A 16,174-nucleotide genomic window follows, 5' to 3' on the forward strand; every position below is an offset into this window, starting at 1 on the left:
CGGACAGTTTAGCCGCGTGAGCGTTGAACTTTGTCTAATCGGCTTCAAGATCTGCGGCTGTCTTTCTCGCACGAGCGAAGTACCTTTTCATTTATAAGCGATTGATTACTCTGCATTAATTTCAATTATGATAGTTTACACGAAGAATTGATGTCGATTGTCAATGATGCTGATAAATTTTCTGAATTTTTGAGAGTTGGTCTTGGTTGAAGTTTTAATGAGCTCATAAGTGAAGGTGAAGCAGCAATAGGCACAACGAGCGCTTCGACTGTCTAAGCACATCCCGTACACGCGCGTAATCGTTCGCACCTCTCTCATGCGTCGACTTTGTCACCTCGACGAACGTGTCGCAAATTTTGCACGTAGTCAACGTGGCGACATCGCCGCCGCGCTTAAACTTTGATTCAAAGTGTAAAGCTCTCACAGCAAGTCTCCTGGGAAGAGGCGTGAGGCGTGGCGGTGGTATGTCGATCAAGTGCGCGTATGTGCACGATTATATGTAGTTGAAGGATATGCGCGCTTGAGCAGTTGTCTCGACGAGTAGACGAACGACGTTTCCGCGTAGAGAGAATACGAGTTAGCGAATTGTCCGTGTTTTATGTATTGTCGCGCGAGGAAATGGCTATGTGGCAGGCATTGTTGTGACAGGCGACCGACGGGATGGCTCTCGCAAATTTAATTAATACGCTCTGTGTGACGGGTCAGATACGCGTGACAATTGTTGGCCTGCCCTCGCGAATGCGAGATAACCCTATTGCTATTTCAATTGACGACGAATAGTTCGGGCGCGCTTTCGGTTCAGGTTTTCGCTTCCTTTTTTTCTTTTTTTCACTTCGTGTTTTGCATCGAAATCGACGATCTTTGCATCCTTTTCCAAGCTTTCTATGATAACCCATGACGACTATTCGTTTCAGCTTTAGATTTTCGTTCCATTGGTGGCTTTGGTTCTATTGTTCGATTGATCATTGACGGACTGCAAAAATCTTTGTTCACGCAGCTGCGCAGAAAGAAATAGTGGAAGAGGAGCATATAAAGGATAGATCGCTAAGAATGAAGCCCCTAGAAGTGGGTGTAATAATGCAGGTGCACCCTACAGCGGTCGTTACGTTAACCATGATAAAATGATAAAACAAAGCATGCAAACAACTTTGCTTTTAACAGTTTGCGCGTAGAAAGTAAAATTTAAGGCTGCTCTAAGGTCGAATAACCTCCTTTTCTCTTCTTTCTCTTCTTCCACGGCTAATATGGTATTAATGCTAAAACGGCATTGCACCATTTTTATCAGAGAGCTCGGCTATCCTTTTTCCCTCTTTGCTAAGGCCGTTATGCGCGCCGCTTTGCTGTAATTTCGAGCTTTCGCGCCTTTAATTAATTTACCCGCCAAGGCTTTTTTTTCTTCAACTTTCACCTGCTAATTAGACGTTGTCCTACTTTTTCCAAGCTTTGTCTCGCGCGCACGCGCCAGTTTTCATACGACGCGGGGCAAACTTTCGATAAGCCTCACTGTGGCGCCGCAACTTTCAAATTCAACGAGTTTCTCGTAACGCAGAGCCACAGGCTCTATGAGATTATCAGCTATTCGTAAAATTAAGCTGTGCAATTTGAAACTATCGAGTCGTTTGCTCAAAGTTCTTTCTTTTCTTATAGTCGTGCAAATCGACTGATGGCAACGAGGAAAGTTTTTTCATGATACATTGTCGCGTTATTTTTCAATAATAATATTGCGAACATCAATTTTCAACTATTATTCCGGATTTTCCAGTAAATAATGTAAAAACATAACGACATTTTACTACGCGTAGCAATCCAGTTTCCAACGTCAGAGATAAAAAAACCATCTCGTAGTCATGAATTTCGGATGTAATTGTGAAATACCAATAATGATAAAAGACAAGCGCGAAAAAGAGCAAACACTGATTGGGCCGCGATATTGTTTCAGTGATGTAGCAGCAGCTGGCAGCATCATCATTGCTACACTCCAAGCTGCACGTAGACCGAAGGAAAAGTCAACAAGGTGATTTACGTATGCATCGGCAGCAAATAATCCACTCTGACTCTGACATTCAATTTTCTTGCGTAAGTGTCAGATGCACGTTTTTCATTGCTTCACAAAACTTTCATATGCTTTTTGTAAAAATTAGCCTTCAACATTATGGAAATTCCAAGCGTAATGTTATTATGAATCATTGTGACATCATTATTCGATGACTAATATGAACGTCTTGACCGTTAAATGTAACGCTTCAATCTCAGTCTAATTTATCTTATCGCTCTATACTTTCTGAAATTCAGTAGCACGAAAGTCAGCATATAAGTCAGTGAATGCATAGTTCGAGAGTTAATAGAGTCGCAGTTTTAGCAGGAATGAATTATTACTATTTTCTCTTTTTGATTATTCTGCTGACGAAAGTCACTGACTCCGAGTTAGTAACCGTCTATAAATGGAAACAAGTTAATTATACCCGCGATTCACTGAAAATTTTCGAACACTACAACATGAGCAAAGCAGTGCCATATGACTTTGAGAAAGCTGAAGGTATACAAGGCAACAACATTTTTTATATACTTTGACAACGCTAGATAAATTATATATTTTCCCAACAGATGGCCGTATTTTCCTCACTGTTATCGCAACACCGTATGTTCCTATGAGCCTGACAACAATCACAAATCAGTATGAGGATTACGGCCCTTTACTTGCTCCGTATCCTAACTCGACGTGGTTTTTGGATTCGAACAATTGCAATAATATTACTAATGCTCGTTCTATTACGGTCAGTTGAACATTTAGCATTAAATACAGTTATTTTTATCGACCATGTTTTCAATTTCAGATAGACAGTTGCAATCGTCTCTGGGTATTAGACACTGGACGCATTGATCACACGCAGATCTGTAACGCTAAGCTACTGGTATTTGATCTACGAACTGACCGCTTAATAGAAAAGCATGAAATACCAAAAGATATTTCACAAGATCAAAATGGCATGGGAGTTTTAGTTACGCCGATTGTTCATGTCGATGAACAAACTTGTAAACTCAAAACTGTAAGTAACAATTGAATCATTCTTTATATGCCCGCATACTGGGATAAAATTTAAATCTTTTTAATAGGTATATATGGCGGATTCCGAAGGCTACGCATTAATAATGTTTAATGGCACGAATTTCGTACGTTTAACGGGGCCTGAATTTGAACCAGTTGACAATGAAACGCATTTCAACATTTCCGGCGAAACGTTTACTTTGCACGGCGGAATTGTGCCGATGGACTTGGATCATAATTCAAATTATTTGGTATTTGCTCCCCTAGCGTCACGTAATTTATTTGCTTTCAATGCCACCTTGTTGGCAGAGGTATTTCACGGAAGAGAAAAACCGGAAGTAGAAGCTGCTTACGAAGTATTGCGGAAGCAGCCGACAGCTTTCCGATGGACGATCGATGGAAAAGCTCTGCTGGTTGCGCAAGCAGATAATACAATTAGTTGCTGGAATCATTCGAAATCGCCTGATGTAGGAAATATTGTAAGTATATTTACATTTATTATATCTTACCTTTCTCTCTAATGTTAATGAGATAGTCGACCAATGGTAAGCCTTGGTTTTATTTTTTTCTCTATTATTTATTAAATATTTAAAAGGGTCTTTCAAGTCAATTCACAAATTGAAAATTAATTGAATAGAATACAAATCATCAATCCCGAATTCGAAAATATAGTAACAATTAAATGATTTTTATAAGACAAAACATTTCTCATTTAACCGTAGTTATATTTCCTAATCTTCATTATCCTTAATAAAGATAAGTAATTCAAATCTTTTATAAACACTTTTTCAAGAGCAAATCTATTTGGTAAGTTAGTACTATTCTTAGACTTGTGAATATTTACCTGATTAATACACTGTGGAAACATTTAATTTCTGACTGTAACTGAAACAGAAAGAAATATATTGGTCACTAATTTATTTATGAGTTTTGCAGAGTTCTATTATTATTGATAACAGAAGGCTTCAGTACGTTAGTAGTTTGAAAATTTATCCGGAATCGATAACTAATGGAGAAGAAGAATTATGGGCTCTTTCAATCCGATTACAAAAAGTTATTAATGGATCGCGAAAACTTGATGAAATCAACTTTAGGATGATGAAAGCTTCAATTAGAAATCTACAAAGGGACTCAAACTGTTGGTAAATTATTTAATTTACAGTTCTTCTCATATAAGATTGAAGATTGCAGATATTGTTACTTATTTGTAGTAGAATATTAAAAATAAATATTTATTAATGATTTTACGTTTGAACAGTGTCGATAAATTTTAGTCGAAGTTCAATATACAATGAAAGTAATGGAACGGTACTTAGAACTCTCGGATATTCAAATGATTTTAACGTTTTAATTATTGTCAAACTGACAATAATTTGGACGGTCGAGAAATTCTCATAAAAGGTAGAAAGTGTGAACCATAAACGCAATTCAATTGGAATAAATGGCAATATGTAAATTCCGTAGCTTATTTTCGTCTCGTGGAATTCCCGATAATTCAAATCCATGTAACCATCCACTTATCCAGCACGCAAAATACAAAAGAAAAATAAATAAAAGTAAGTGTCCTAGTAAGTAACTCGTGGAATCTAATAATTAAGTATCATTAACGATCGGTATTTTAGAATATAGCCGAACCGCCAGAGAAATTGTTGTTGGACTATTTGCTTACGCAGGTTCTGTTTTCCCAGTGGGATTTGTGCGCGTGGGCGCTCTCGAATTTCCATTCATCACGCACTCTCGACGAGCTAAATGTGACTAATCGCAAGCGTTAGTGGAGAGAGGGGCAGCTCTGATCCAGCGAATCTGTGGGTTCGCGACACCAATTGCGCGCCTAGCAATTAGTGATTAGCATTATCCTAAATTAATCGTCTGTGCCGTCGCGAAACGACCAACGGGCTGCGGCTCCAAACGTATTCATACGTGCCTGGCTGCTCTCGTTTGTGTACGTAAGTTAAATATACAGGTAGACGAGTGAGTGACAGAACGCGTATAGATTGAACGTCAAGAGAAGCAGAGAGGGGGAGAGAGGGAGAGAGAGAGAGAGAGAGAGAGAGAGAAGATACATTGCTCTACCAGATTTTCCGAACAATAGTAATGACCTGCTCCCATGTCAAATTAGTGACACTTCAGAGGATATTATTAATTGAATTCCCACGCACCCACCTTGCCTTCTCTCACTTTTCAGACTATATGAATATTTCGCAACTCTAGTTCGCCTGATATTCTTGATCCGAGGGCACATCGTTTCTCTCGCCCCATTTACAGAAATTAAATGCAATCGCACACCTAAACAAGTTTTACATTCGGACTTTTAATCGTGTAAAGGTTAACTGTACGACGATATCAACGTTGAACAATTCAGTCCCTCGACGTAATAGCCGGGCATCAAGCATGTATTGAGCCGTACTAAATGCTCTACAGCCAGTCGAAAGTCCGAAGCACACCAAAGGTCGTTTATGAGTTTCATGATAATTCAGTTAGGAACGTAACCTACTTGCCAGTTATATATACGAGTATACTTATACTGGTCATACGCCAACGCGCTGTAATTATGAGTCGTCAAGCTCTCTCTAGTGCATATACGGACTATATCGGTTAAAGTGAATCTGTCAACCGATCAATTGTGGCTCTCCTTATTTATTATGTTTCTTGGTGTTCATTAATATTAAATAATAATATTATCCGAAAATGTTTTTAGCTTATTGCTATGATGCTATTTATGATAGTTATTTTTTGTTGTCTCTCAATATTCCGAATATTCGATGAAACGCTGTATCTATATATATATCAAGGTTACAATATATTGCTGAGACGATATTTTGTTCGTTATGTAAAGATTCAGTAATGATAAGATTGTATAGGATAAGTTTTTCGCAGTGTATGTTAAAATTTTGAAAAGCAATCAATATTATAGCTACTAATAGTTACTAATAGATATGATTTTTGCAATCAGAGTCGTCTAAAACACACATTTTAACATCTGGTCGCGAATTTCGAAATGAATTCTAATACACATTCTATATGATTTTAACGAGAAAATCAATGCCGACGGTAAAGTCTTCGTTTGAAGTAAGGCGCATATAAACTGCACATCTCTCTACGACTGCAGTTGAAGTGAACCTTGCTGTGCTTTATAGCCATTGTAGCTTTACAAGTGCCGACCTCCGCATGACGCGAGTCTTCTTATACTGTAGTGGTCGTATTTTGGATATACAAAGCGCGGCCCACCCAAGCGACGTATGAATATGCACGCACACCTCACAACTCTCTGAAAGGTCAAGCAGCTTGCAGCTGTGCAGCCGAAGATGAAATAACACACGTGTACCCGTTTATTTGAAAATCTTATGATAATCATATATTTGAGTATTATTTGTTTTCAGTGATCGATTGTTACAGAGTGTAATATTAATTTCATTTTTGACATTGATGGTTTTGATATCGAAAGTGGTACACGTGTGATACCCTTAAAATTACATTACAATAATTTGCGGTACTGGTTGTAATTTCAAAATTAGACAAGTCTCATTCGAAAGCCATTGATCATCTGTACAGACGAATCAGCGCAGACCAGAGAGTGAACGCGCGAGTACGGTAAACTGCTTGAAAATCATACGGTCAATTCGCGTGTGTCTCTTGATGTGCGACACGCGGGCACATTAATCGAAGTCCATGAATAATTTGTGGTAGCTTGCGCGCATCGTTGCTGCTGGGGCAAAGCTTATATCCCGTTTGTAGGTAGCATACGAGAGGCGAGCGTATTAATGGACCGAGCATATTTCCCAAGGGATATGCGAATGCGCTGCAAAGTCTTCATTGTTCATAATGAAATGTCAAGATGGGCCCGCGCGTACGGACAGTTTACACTCGGCTTCACGCGGATGCGTTTCGCGTATCTTTGTCGACTATTCGTTATATCGTGGATTTTCACTCGCTGCCAACGTCCACCTCAAATATTCAACGCGACATCTACAAAAGCTACCGACCCTCCCCCCCCCCCTCTCTATCTCTCTCTCTCACTCTCTTCTCTTGCTCGGTCGTGTAATTGTTTTGCACTTCCACTGGGAAATGTGGTCGACACGTTGGCTTACGCTGGAAATACCGTGGCTAAGTGATGAGTGACAACTTTATTGCGGAGTAAATTGTTTCTGGTTCTGATGCGCGTGCATGAAAAATCTCTCCTTTTCTCGCAAGGTATAATTTTTGGTGGTGATTAAAAATCTGTGGTTCTCTTTATCCTTCCATTGTAGGAATACTTATGGTGACTCAGACGCACTGCCTTTGCACTAGCTTTGTCGATACAACCCTTGAGTAATTTGGATGAGAGACCTAGAAATGTCAAGGAGTCACTGACGCTTGAATGGCTGCATCGTCATTGGACATGAGTCCAACACCTTTCACACAGCGCAACGATAGCTGGAGCCAATACTTCGAGGTGATCGACCGTAGTATGTGCGTGAGCCAGAGAGAAGCTAAAGTGCGCCAAGTTTGCGCGCAAGCCGTGTCACTTGCGTTCGAGATGAAGTTAGTGCTTACGTTACCTGTGAGGGAACATTGTCGCTTTGGCTTGGTTGGCGAGAAGCCAGTGGCTGTGTCGTGCAGTTGCGCGTACTTGGCGAGAGAGAATTTCAAACGCACTTTCATGCCTTTCTCTGACTTATATGACTCGGCTTTTCGAAGGTCGAGCGAGTTTCTCATTTTTATGATAGTCGGCACGTGATTGGTTTGTCTCTACTCAGATCGAAACGTTTTTCTTCTCTTGAGGGGGAAAAATTGAGTTGGTTTATTGAAATATTTCATAAAAATTTTTAGCTTTTACAAAGAGCTCGACAAATTTTTTTATTACTTGAAAAATGAAAATAAATAAACGAGATAAAACTGGTTAAGCGTTACAAAAATAAGTGATTAAAGCACAAATCCAAGAGGTGCACCACGGCTTTCGAAGGGCGGTCGAAGAAGAAAATGAGCTGAAGCAAGCCGCTACGTATACTTGCCATAATGCCTGTAAGTGTACTCGTGGTAGGTCTTCAAACTTTGTGCTTTGCCTCTCTCTCTCTCTCTCTCTCTCTCTCTCTCTCTCTCTCTCTCTCTCTATATATATATATATATATATATATATATATATATATATATATACAGACACACACGCGCGACTCGCGCAATTCTTTCAACAAATTAAACAACTTTTAATTGGTCTTTTCTACTTACCGTCGTTGACGCCTGAGCTTTTCTTTTCCAGCTCAAGTTTTGTCCAGCTTTATCGTTGTGTGAAAACATGGTGGTATGGCTTTGATATACTTAGAGTTGATCGAACTGCTTCAAAGATAGAATGAAAAAAGTTTTGATGTTGCATACTTGCACTAATTTAACTATATTGCGTGTGCAATCGGCAAATAAATTCCATCTTTTATAAAAAAAAGTTATTTATTTCAACTAACTTATTTTCAAATGAACGCACTGGTGAATTGGTTATTTACTCGAATAATTTGCGATATTTCATAAAAACGAAAAGTATTTTTCAACTTAATATTTACCAAAGATTTTCATAAATGACAATGCTCTGTTCGCTTCGATATTTTTTGAGTGTGTTTTCTGTCACTTGCAAAGTATACATGACGTAGCAAGTCCAAATGCAAAGACAATATTGACGCAGCGTTGATATTTCAGCATGAAGAATGTCTTGTTAACAGTTATAAGCACAGTAGGAAGAAAAGTAAAAGTAGCATTATTTGGACATAAAAATAGGAAAATACGTTGAAAATCTGTGGGAGTGTCATTGATAATTGGTCATCTGGGTAAAAGAAAAACTAAAGTAAATAGCGGTGCGTTTGCGAGTTTGCTTTCCGACAAAAGCGGTGTATATAAATCTAGGTCACTGGTGGATGGTGACACGAGAGTACAGAGCCGAAACGTAAACCAAGCGAATTCGCAAAGCTCTGTCTCTCTCGCATACTGTATAGCCTAAGAAAACGGAAGTTGCCCGTCTCAAAGGAATACTACCGTGAGTCTAAGTTTCGATGAGGCCATGGTTGCCTGCAAGCTTTAAGCTGTTCGTGTCGTCGCGGTAAGCTTAGAAGGATCACTCTAACGATTGCCTTGCCTTGCCTTACTTGGCAGCCTAGTATTGCTCTTTCTTGAGCACATATTTGCAATCCACGCGCGAATCGCGCTTCCAAATTTTTCCACGAAATGTGAAAAGTTGTACACGACAAGCAAAGCTTTTTAATATGGAATGTTTGAAAATCAGATGAAGAAGTTGAAGAAGGCCAGAAAAATAAGAATTGTTCTACCGTTCGACTGCTCAGCACGCCTCTCAGTCGCCTTGACAAAGCGCGCAGACGCAGCCAGCCAGTTCGCTGTCCTGCTTCGTCTATTCAGCTAAGCTGGTAGCTGTGGCAACAGTGGCATCGCATCGGCGTGAAATTTGCCCGAGGCGCAGTCGCGGGGGAGCACTTAAGCCAAACAAGTTCTTTCGCTCACGCCCGGATATGCTGTGTATTTCCCGCGAGGCTTCTTTCATCGAAGACGAAGCGCTACACATACCTACCTTTAGCTCTCGAATATTTAATTTAGATTGCAGCCCAGAACAAAACGCCATTGTTTCGCCATCGTCCTCGGCTATGCTACTGCTGAGCCGTTCGACTGCACGACAGAGCCAGCCGAAGAGTGCAGCAGAGCCCATTAGCGCTCCATTGAATACCAGCGAACCAGCGGAAGCTTTGCCGAAATTCCCATTTGTTTGATCACCACCGACATTTCCCTCGCCGATTACTTTTTATGCGCTAGGAGTGCGTTTGCGAGACGCAAACGTATCTATTTTAAATAAAAATATGCCTCGATCGAGAATCGCGATGGAGGCATGATTGTTTTGCTATTTCCACGAAAAAGTTTCCAAATCTGCATTTCAATAAAACCGTAGAATTTCCTGTTGGACATCGATATTTCTCACGATCAGTCGCATCAACCGAGTTACAATTGAAAGCTTGTGAAAATTTCATTTTATTTCATCAAAATATCCATTGAAATAAACGACAGTAGGCTGTAATCAAGTAAGAAACTCAAGTTTACAAGAGAGGGAGAAGGAGGATTGCGGTGGAAGGAGAAAAGGAAGGAAGGAAGAAGTTAAAAGTGAACCGAAACGCGCGACAGCTAAAGTTGACGGTGGCGTCGCGTCGGTGCGTCGGTTGCGAGTGTAAAAGGCAACATAATGTAGCACAGGCTGCCTCAACGGGCAAAGTTTAATTGCGAACTGCATGTCGTTCGAACTCTCTCTCTCTCTCTCTCTCTCTCTCTCTCCCTCTCTCTCTCTCTCTGTCTCTCTATCTTCGCGTTTCCGTGTTTATTACAAAAGACGATCGTTAAATTGTACGCTGTTCATTCTGCCAAGTTCGGGCTTTTATCAATTTCCCGAGCCTTAAATTATTCTCTTTGCCTGTATATCTAAATATAATCTCTCGATTTTTAAGTAATGTCCTAAGACTGTAAACGCAAAAGATTCTCTACCGACGTCTATAAGTTTTCTCATTAACTGAATAACTTCGGCTTTCATGCTCTCACTGTATTTATTATAGAAGAGGGTTTGCTTTTATACTAAATTATAATTATATTTAAATTATCAATCTGATTCATTTATTTTTGTATATTTATTTATGTACTGCTGTTTTTTATGCGTGGAAAGAAGATGGAGACATAGATAATAGAGTTCGCTGAAATAACTTGACATGTTTGCCATCAACACCAAACTATATTATCGATGTTTCTTGATACATTTAATATGGTTACGCACATCACTTTCTCTCTCTCAATCACTCCGACATGTACTATTCTTGTTATTCATTGTCTAATTGCAACTAATTAAAATCAACCGCGTATGGAAGACGAACGCTCGACCATTACCCCCAATCATTACAACGGTTGTCTCGAATCTCATCTGAAGACGTTCATTCGCTCGCTCACGAGTTTAAGATACGTGCGCAAATTTCCACACATGAGCAATTCGCATAGAGACTCAACGGATTTAAAATGAGAATGGTAACATCTAGACTTCTCACTCTGAATGACTTTATTTGATAAAAGTCAATAAGGACAAGTTAACGGTATGGCACGCACAAAGTTCCAAATCCAAAACTGGTTCACTGCGAATAAAAATACCTTACGTTACAAATGTATAGACAATCCATTAAGATTTTGCAAATATAGCTAGCAGGCATGTAACTTCTGGGAAAGTGCAAAATTGAATACCAGTCGAATCAGAGTAAGTGTAAGAAAGGATATAAGAAATTGAACGTGAGTGTTGCAATCTCAGTGAAAAGAGAAACTACTACATTTATTTCAGAATATTTTATTAAATATGTATATTTCATAAGAATAAGTAAAAAATTTGATTTAGAAATTTCAATGATAAAAAATTAATTTGCGTTAATTATTTATAATTAAAATTATATGAAAGTCAACTTGGTTTAATTTCGCTGAAAGCTTTTTTTTAACAACAGTTCAAGAGAACTCCCGTATATTATGCAATGAACAGGGTCTTTGTTACAGTTTGTACAGGATGTTAAACGTGAGTCAATTATATATGTGTCTTACATGCAATTCGTCGTTTCAGCGCTTCTTATATATTTTATTACCTGACAGACTCTTTTCATTTTTATAGTTATTGGATATTTATATTTTCTAATTGAAGTCATACGATTAAGCAATTTGGAAATATGAAAATATTTATTTAATACCTTTTATAAATAAAAATTTTCTTGACATTATTTTAGGGTTTTGAAAGTAATTCGTGTTTTCCTACTGCTGGTATATAATATTATATAATATTCTCCACAATTTGTTGGCTATAAAATGGTTAATTGTTTTCTAAATTATTTTGCTCTATGAAATACTCGTAAATTATATAGGGCTATAAAGTGAATGTGATACTGATTTACGATGTCGGAAACTTTACAATTCAGTAGTAAAGCACTCTTGTATAAAGATTAGCAATTTATTACTATATATAAAGTTACACGTTATAAAGTAATCTGAGATTCTGGTTCTTATATAAATATTGTGGTTTATATTAATATTTTACACTAACATTATGAGCAATATGTGTTTGCAACATTCAGAAATATGTCAGTTAACTATATTAGAGCGAAGTAAAAAGTTTACATCAATGGAGTTGTGATAAATTTAATTGACCCTTCAGTAATAGCATTAATTTTAAATTATAAAAATAATATAGACAAACATTGTTATTTAAATGTGTTAACATATTATGAAGCACACTTTTTTTCTTAGACACGTGAATAATTTTTCCCGCTGATGCAGCTTTCATACTCAGATACTAGACAGGTTAGTCATCAATCAGTCTCGCGCATTTGCTACCTAGTGGAGTGAGGTGTTTTAGGTCACGTGTATAAGTCTATTTTGAGCCATTAAATTCGAGGATTCCGTATAATGAAATATATTTTTGGATTTTTTATCTTAATGCAACTAATAGATTGTTTCTTGTAATATTATAATTGTCTATTTGATTGTTTTCGGTGTTCTCAAACAGTGATGATAGCACAGGCCGACAAAAAATTTTACCAAGAACCCGAGTATAGTTTTCCGAAGGTTTTTTGCGCGCTGAATCCGAATCCGAGGTCAGAATTACTCTGGTGGCTCCGGTTTTCGAGATATCCTAACCTTAAAGTGCAAAAAACGCGATTTTTGCCTATATTTGAGGTTATGTAGCAAAGAAAAGAAATTTTTTTTCAAAAAACTGTATACATCAAATTAAAGTATGAGTTTTCTTCTTTCAAATGCCGTTGAGTATGCTAGGATATCTTTTTTTTTCACGAAGTTACACAAATTTGAAATAAAAAGCACTTGGCTAACTTGCTCTACCCAGCGTCATGTGGGTGTGCCTGCTTAGGGGTTGGGAGGGCTGGTTTTAAAGGGTTGAGGAGGTATTTGGGGATGAGGCCTATCTAGATCATATTAGTACGCATACCTGTGATTAGAAAATGAGTTTTTTTATCAAAAAGCAATTAATTAAACTTGCTCTACCCAGGGTTATGTGGGTGAGCTTGTTTAGGGGTTGGCAGGGGTGGTTTCTACCCGTAAGAGAGCATTTTGTAAATAGAAGCTCGATGCTCACAATATTTTTTAGTGTTTTGTCATATTTCCAAGTTTGGTTTAAATTGGTGAGTGGCTCTTTAATATGGTTACTTGTTAGATAGCTTGGGCTGAATGGTGTGGTGCTTTTTAAATTCATAAAATTTGAAATTTTCAAATTTGTGTAACTTCGTGAAAAAAAAAGATATCCGAGCATACTCAACGGCATTTGAAAGAAGAAAACTCATACTTTAATTTGATGTATACAGTTTTTTGAAAAAAAATTTCTTTTCTTTGCTACATAACCTCAAATATAGGCAAAAATCGCGTTTTTTGCACTTTAAGGTTAGGATATCTCGAAAACCGGAGCCACCAGAGTAATTCTGATCTCGGATTCGGATTCAGCGCGCAAAAAACCTTCGGAAAACTATACTCGGGTTCTTGGTAAAATATTTTTGTCAAATTCTGTCGGCCTGTGTAGTTGTTAAGTAGAGTTTGTAGCGTACATCATAAATGGCTAATATGACGAAATTACTTTTTTACTTAAGGTTTTCAAAGTCTATACACATATATACATACCATCTGTATCAAAAATGCTAAGATAAAAAGTAAAACAAATTATTGTACACATGCCTGGAACAAACATAAAGTATTATTAGTTTCGGAATAATTAAAAATTCTACTTTTAAGTTTGTTTTTCATTTACATTTATGATTACATAGATTGAAATCCGAAACTTAAAACAAGACTTATTCTTTTTGAAATTAAAAAAAAAATCTTCCGGAAAAATATGAAGCTTGCTCCTATTTACAAAGAATACGTACATCACGACCTGTTCTTTTCATCCAGGTATTCCGAGCTATTATTATTTATGGATTATCGTATTTCCTTTACTTCAATCTTCACCAAGAGAATTTTAGCTTTCAACTTATCAAATTTCACAATCGTGCAAGCTTTAGATCTGAGTATAAGAATCACAAGGATTTCCGCATAAATTTTCAGAGACATGCGAAGCCTGAATTTTATTTAATAAGATTTTATTATATTTATAAAAGATTATATTTAGTAAATTTAGTTCACATAAATATTTTTAATACAATCGTCAACATTTTATAGAAGTCAATTTTTTTTTAAATAAAGAATATAATTTTGCTTTTCTAATCTCATAATAATAAGCAATGTTTCATATTTAAGTAGATTCTGGTCTATAGTGTGGTATTACACCCGAGCGAAGCGAGACTAGAGTCTACTTTCCCGCACTTGTATCGTAATGTACTATTTCGGTAGTAAAACATTTTTCTAAATATCTAAGATGTTACACTATATAACAGTTGAAACATCAAGCCCCTGTGATTTTTATAAGGGAATCTTTATAACGTTATAGCTTCTCTTGATGGAATTTCAAAGACTTTCTTATATTTTATCGCCAACGAAAATGTAGAAAGACAGCAAGCAAGAAGTGAAAGAGAGAGAGAGAGACTCGAAACTCGAAGTTAATTATTTGGCCACTCGGGCAATCACTAAATGGATTAACAAAGTTTCCAGAGAACATTTTTCTCTCTTTCGCGGCGACATTTAATGAAAATGAAATGTACTGCGGTAAATTTTGCTAAGGGTAGAGAGAAAGAAGCAACGAGCCAACTCGATAACTAGAAGCAAAATTTTTGTCTTTACTTGTTCTTCGAGTAGGTAATTGTATATTTGGCGTTGTTTTGGAAGTAAGTCTGATATCTAAATTCGTTTTGCTGGTTGAATTGTTATTCGATGCAAAGATAAACTTTGATTGTTTAATCAGATTTTTATTCAAACGAGCAAATTTTACTTGTCGTCGTTCAGAATATTCATTACAGTGAGTAATTTGTACATTACACAATACAAATGTTCAATTGGCGGAATATTAGTAGTCTTTGTACGCGAATAAAACTTGTATATATGATTTAATTGTTGTTGTGATGTTATAAAAGCGTAAGATCTCAAATATAATAACTTCACTCAGACCTTCTTGAGAGGTGAAAGTACCTATCTCGTAAAGCTCGTACTTGCGCGTCGAAAGCTTCTTAAGCTTTCACATCATTATGTGCTTAGTGTACTTAGTCAGGTATATACGTTAAAACTCTTACCTACAGTATAAGCAGTGTACAATAAAATGAAAAGCAATAAAAATATAAGTCGCAGAATTATTCTTACAACAGTATATATGAGCAAACCCCCTAAAGTTTGAAAATTTGCTAGTTGAAAAAAAAAAAAATCTTTTTAGTATGCAGCTTTGAAAACCTGTCTTTCTAGTATATCTAGCCTTAAATGGCATCAAGAAATACGGGCTCATGATTTTTTTAAAGCCTTTTTTTGTAAAAGAGCATCATTGACGTGAGTTTATAATTTTCAAATAAAGTCATTTTTAATTGGTTAAGACTGTCAGATATTGAAATAAAAGTGTATCAAATCATTTTTAGCAACAACTGAGTAGTTTTAATTTTTTAATTTTATAAATATCACTAACGAGATCCATTGTCCAGCTAAATTGTAACTGTGCTAATGCTTGATACGATCGCATACCTGATTGCCCGAAAATCAGCAAAACTTCTGACGTTTGTTTACATATTTCAGTACACGTATATTTTCATAGCAAGTTATAACTTAAATTCTTGAAATTCAATAAATGGACGTATCAATAAGTTCATGTAGAAACATAATTGCTGTATTATATTGATATTTGATTTTTGAAGTTTTCGTAATTACCTGTAACTAGTCAATAAAATGAATCTGTAACATAGATATCGTTTAAAACGTTAATAAATAAAGTGTGCAAAAATGATCTTCGGATAAGAAGCCAATCGGAAAGGTATTTTTCGATACTCCGTGCGCAAAGTGCGTCTTTCCCGCACACTCGATAGAAAACGTGCGTTGAAAATCACACTTTCCACACGTCGTATCAAAAAATATGGTACGGCACATGTTCGGGAAAGAGTTTCTCGTCTCGTGTACCTTTCCACCCTCGCCTCGCTCGGGTGTAAACGCCACACGAGACAAGAATCTACTTTCCCGCAC

The 16,174-nt window shown here is 37.1% G+C and overlaps 2 protein-coding genes across 6 annotated transcripts in view; one reads left to right on the forward strand and one right to left on the reverse strand.

The window, feature by feature from the left end:
• LOC131665747 (nuclear pore complex protein DDB_G0274915-like) overlaps window positions 1–16,174 on the reverse strand; it is a 136,904-nt gene that overhangs the window by 41,434 nt on the left and 79,296 nt on the right. For 3 of the 5 annotated variants that reach the window (XM_058937840.1, XM_058937839.1, XM_058937836.1), the window contains exon 2: window positions 3,891–3,931. The exons of 1 other annotated variant lie outside the window; for it this stretch is intronic. The gene's annotated coding sequence lies outside the window, so the exon portion shown is untranslated. Of the gene's footprint in view, window positions 1–3,890; window positions 3,932–4,715; window positions 4,746–16,174 lie in introns of those variants that run through there. One more of the 5 variants, XM_058937838.1, reaches the window with a different exon arrangement.
• Window positions 2,361–4,486, forward strand: LOC131665748 (major royal jelly protein 1-like). The gene is made up of 6 exons (XM_058937841.1): window positions 2,361–2,536; window positions 2,605–2,774; window positions 2,835–3,047; window positions 3,115–3,525; window positions 3,983–4,188; window positions 4,305–4,486. The coding sequence occupies exons 1-6, from the start codon at window positions 2,365–2,367 to the stop codon at window positions 4,318–4,320; spliced, it is 1,188 nt and encodes a 395-aa protein (XP_058793824.1). The 5' UTR covers window positions 2,361–2,364; the 3' UTR covers window positions 4,321–4,486.

The sequence above is a fragment of the Phymastichus coffea genome, unplaced genomic scaffold, assembly GCF_024137745.1.
Source record: "Phymastichus coffea isolate CEN01 unplaced genomic scaffold, Cenicafe_Pcof_1.1 PCOF00054, whole genome shotgun sequence".
Taxonomy (NCBI): Eukaryota; Metazoa; Arthropoda; class Insecta; order Hymenoptera; family Eulophidae; genus Phymastichus; species Phymastichus coffea.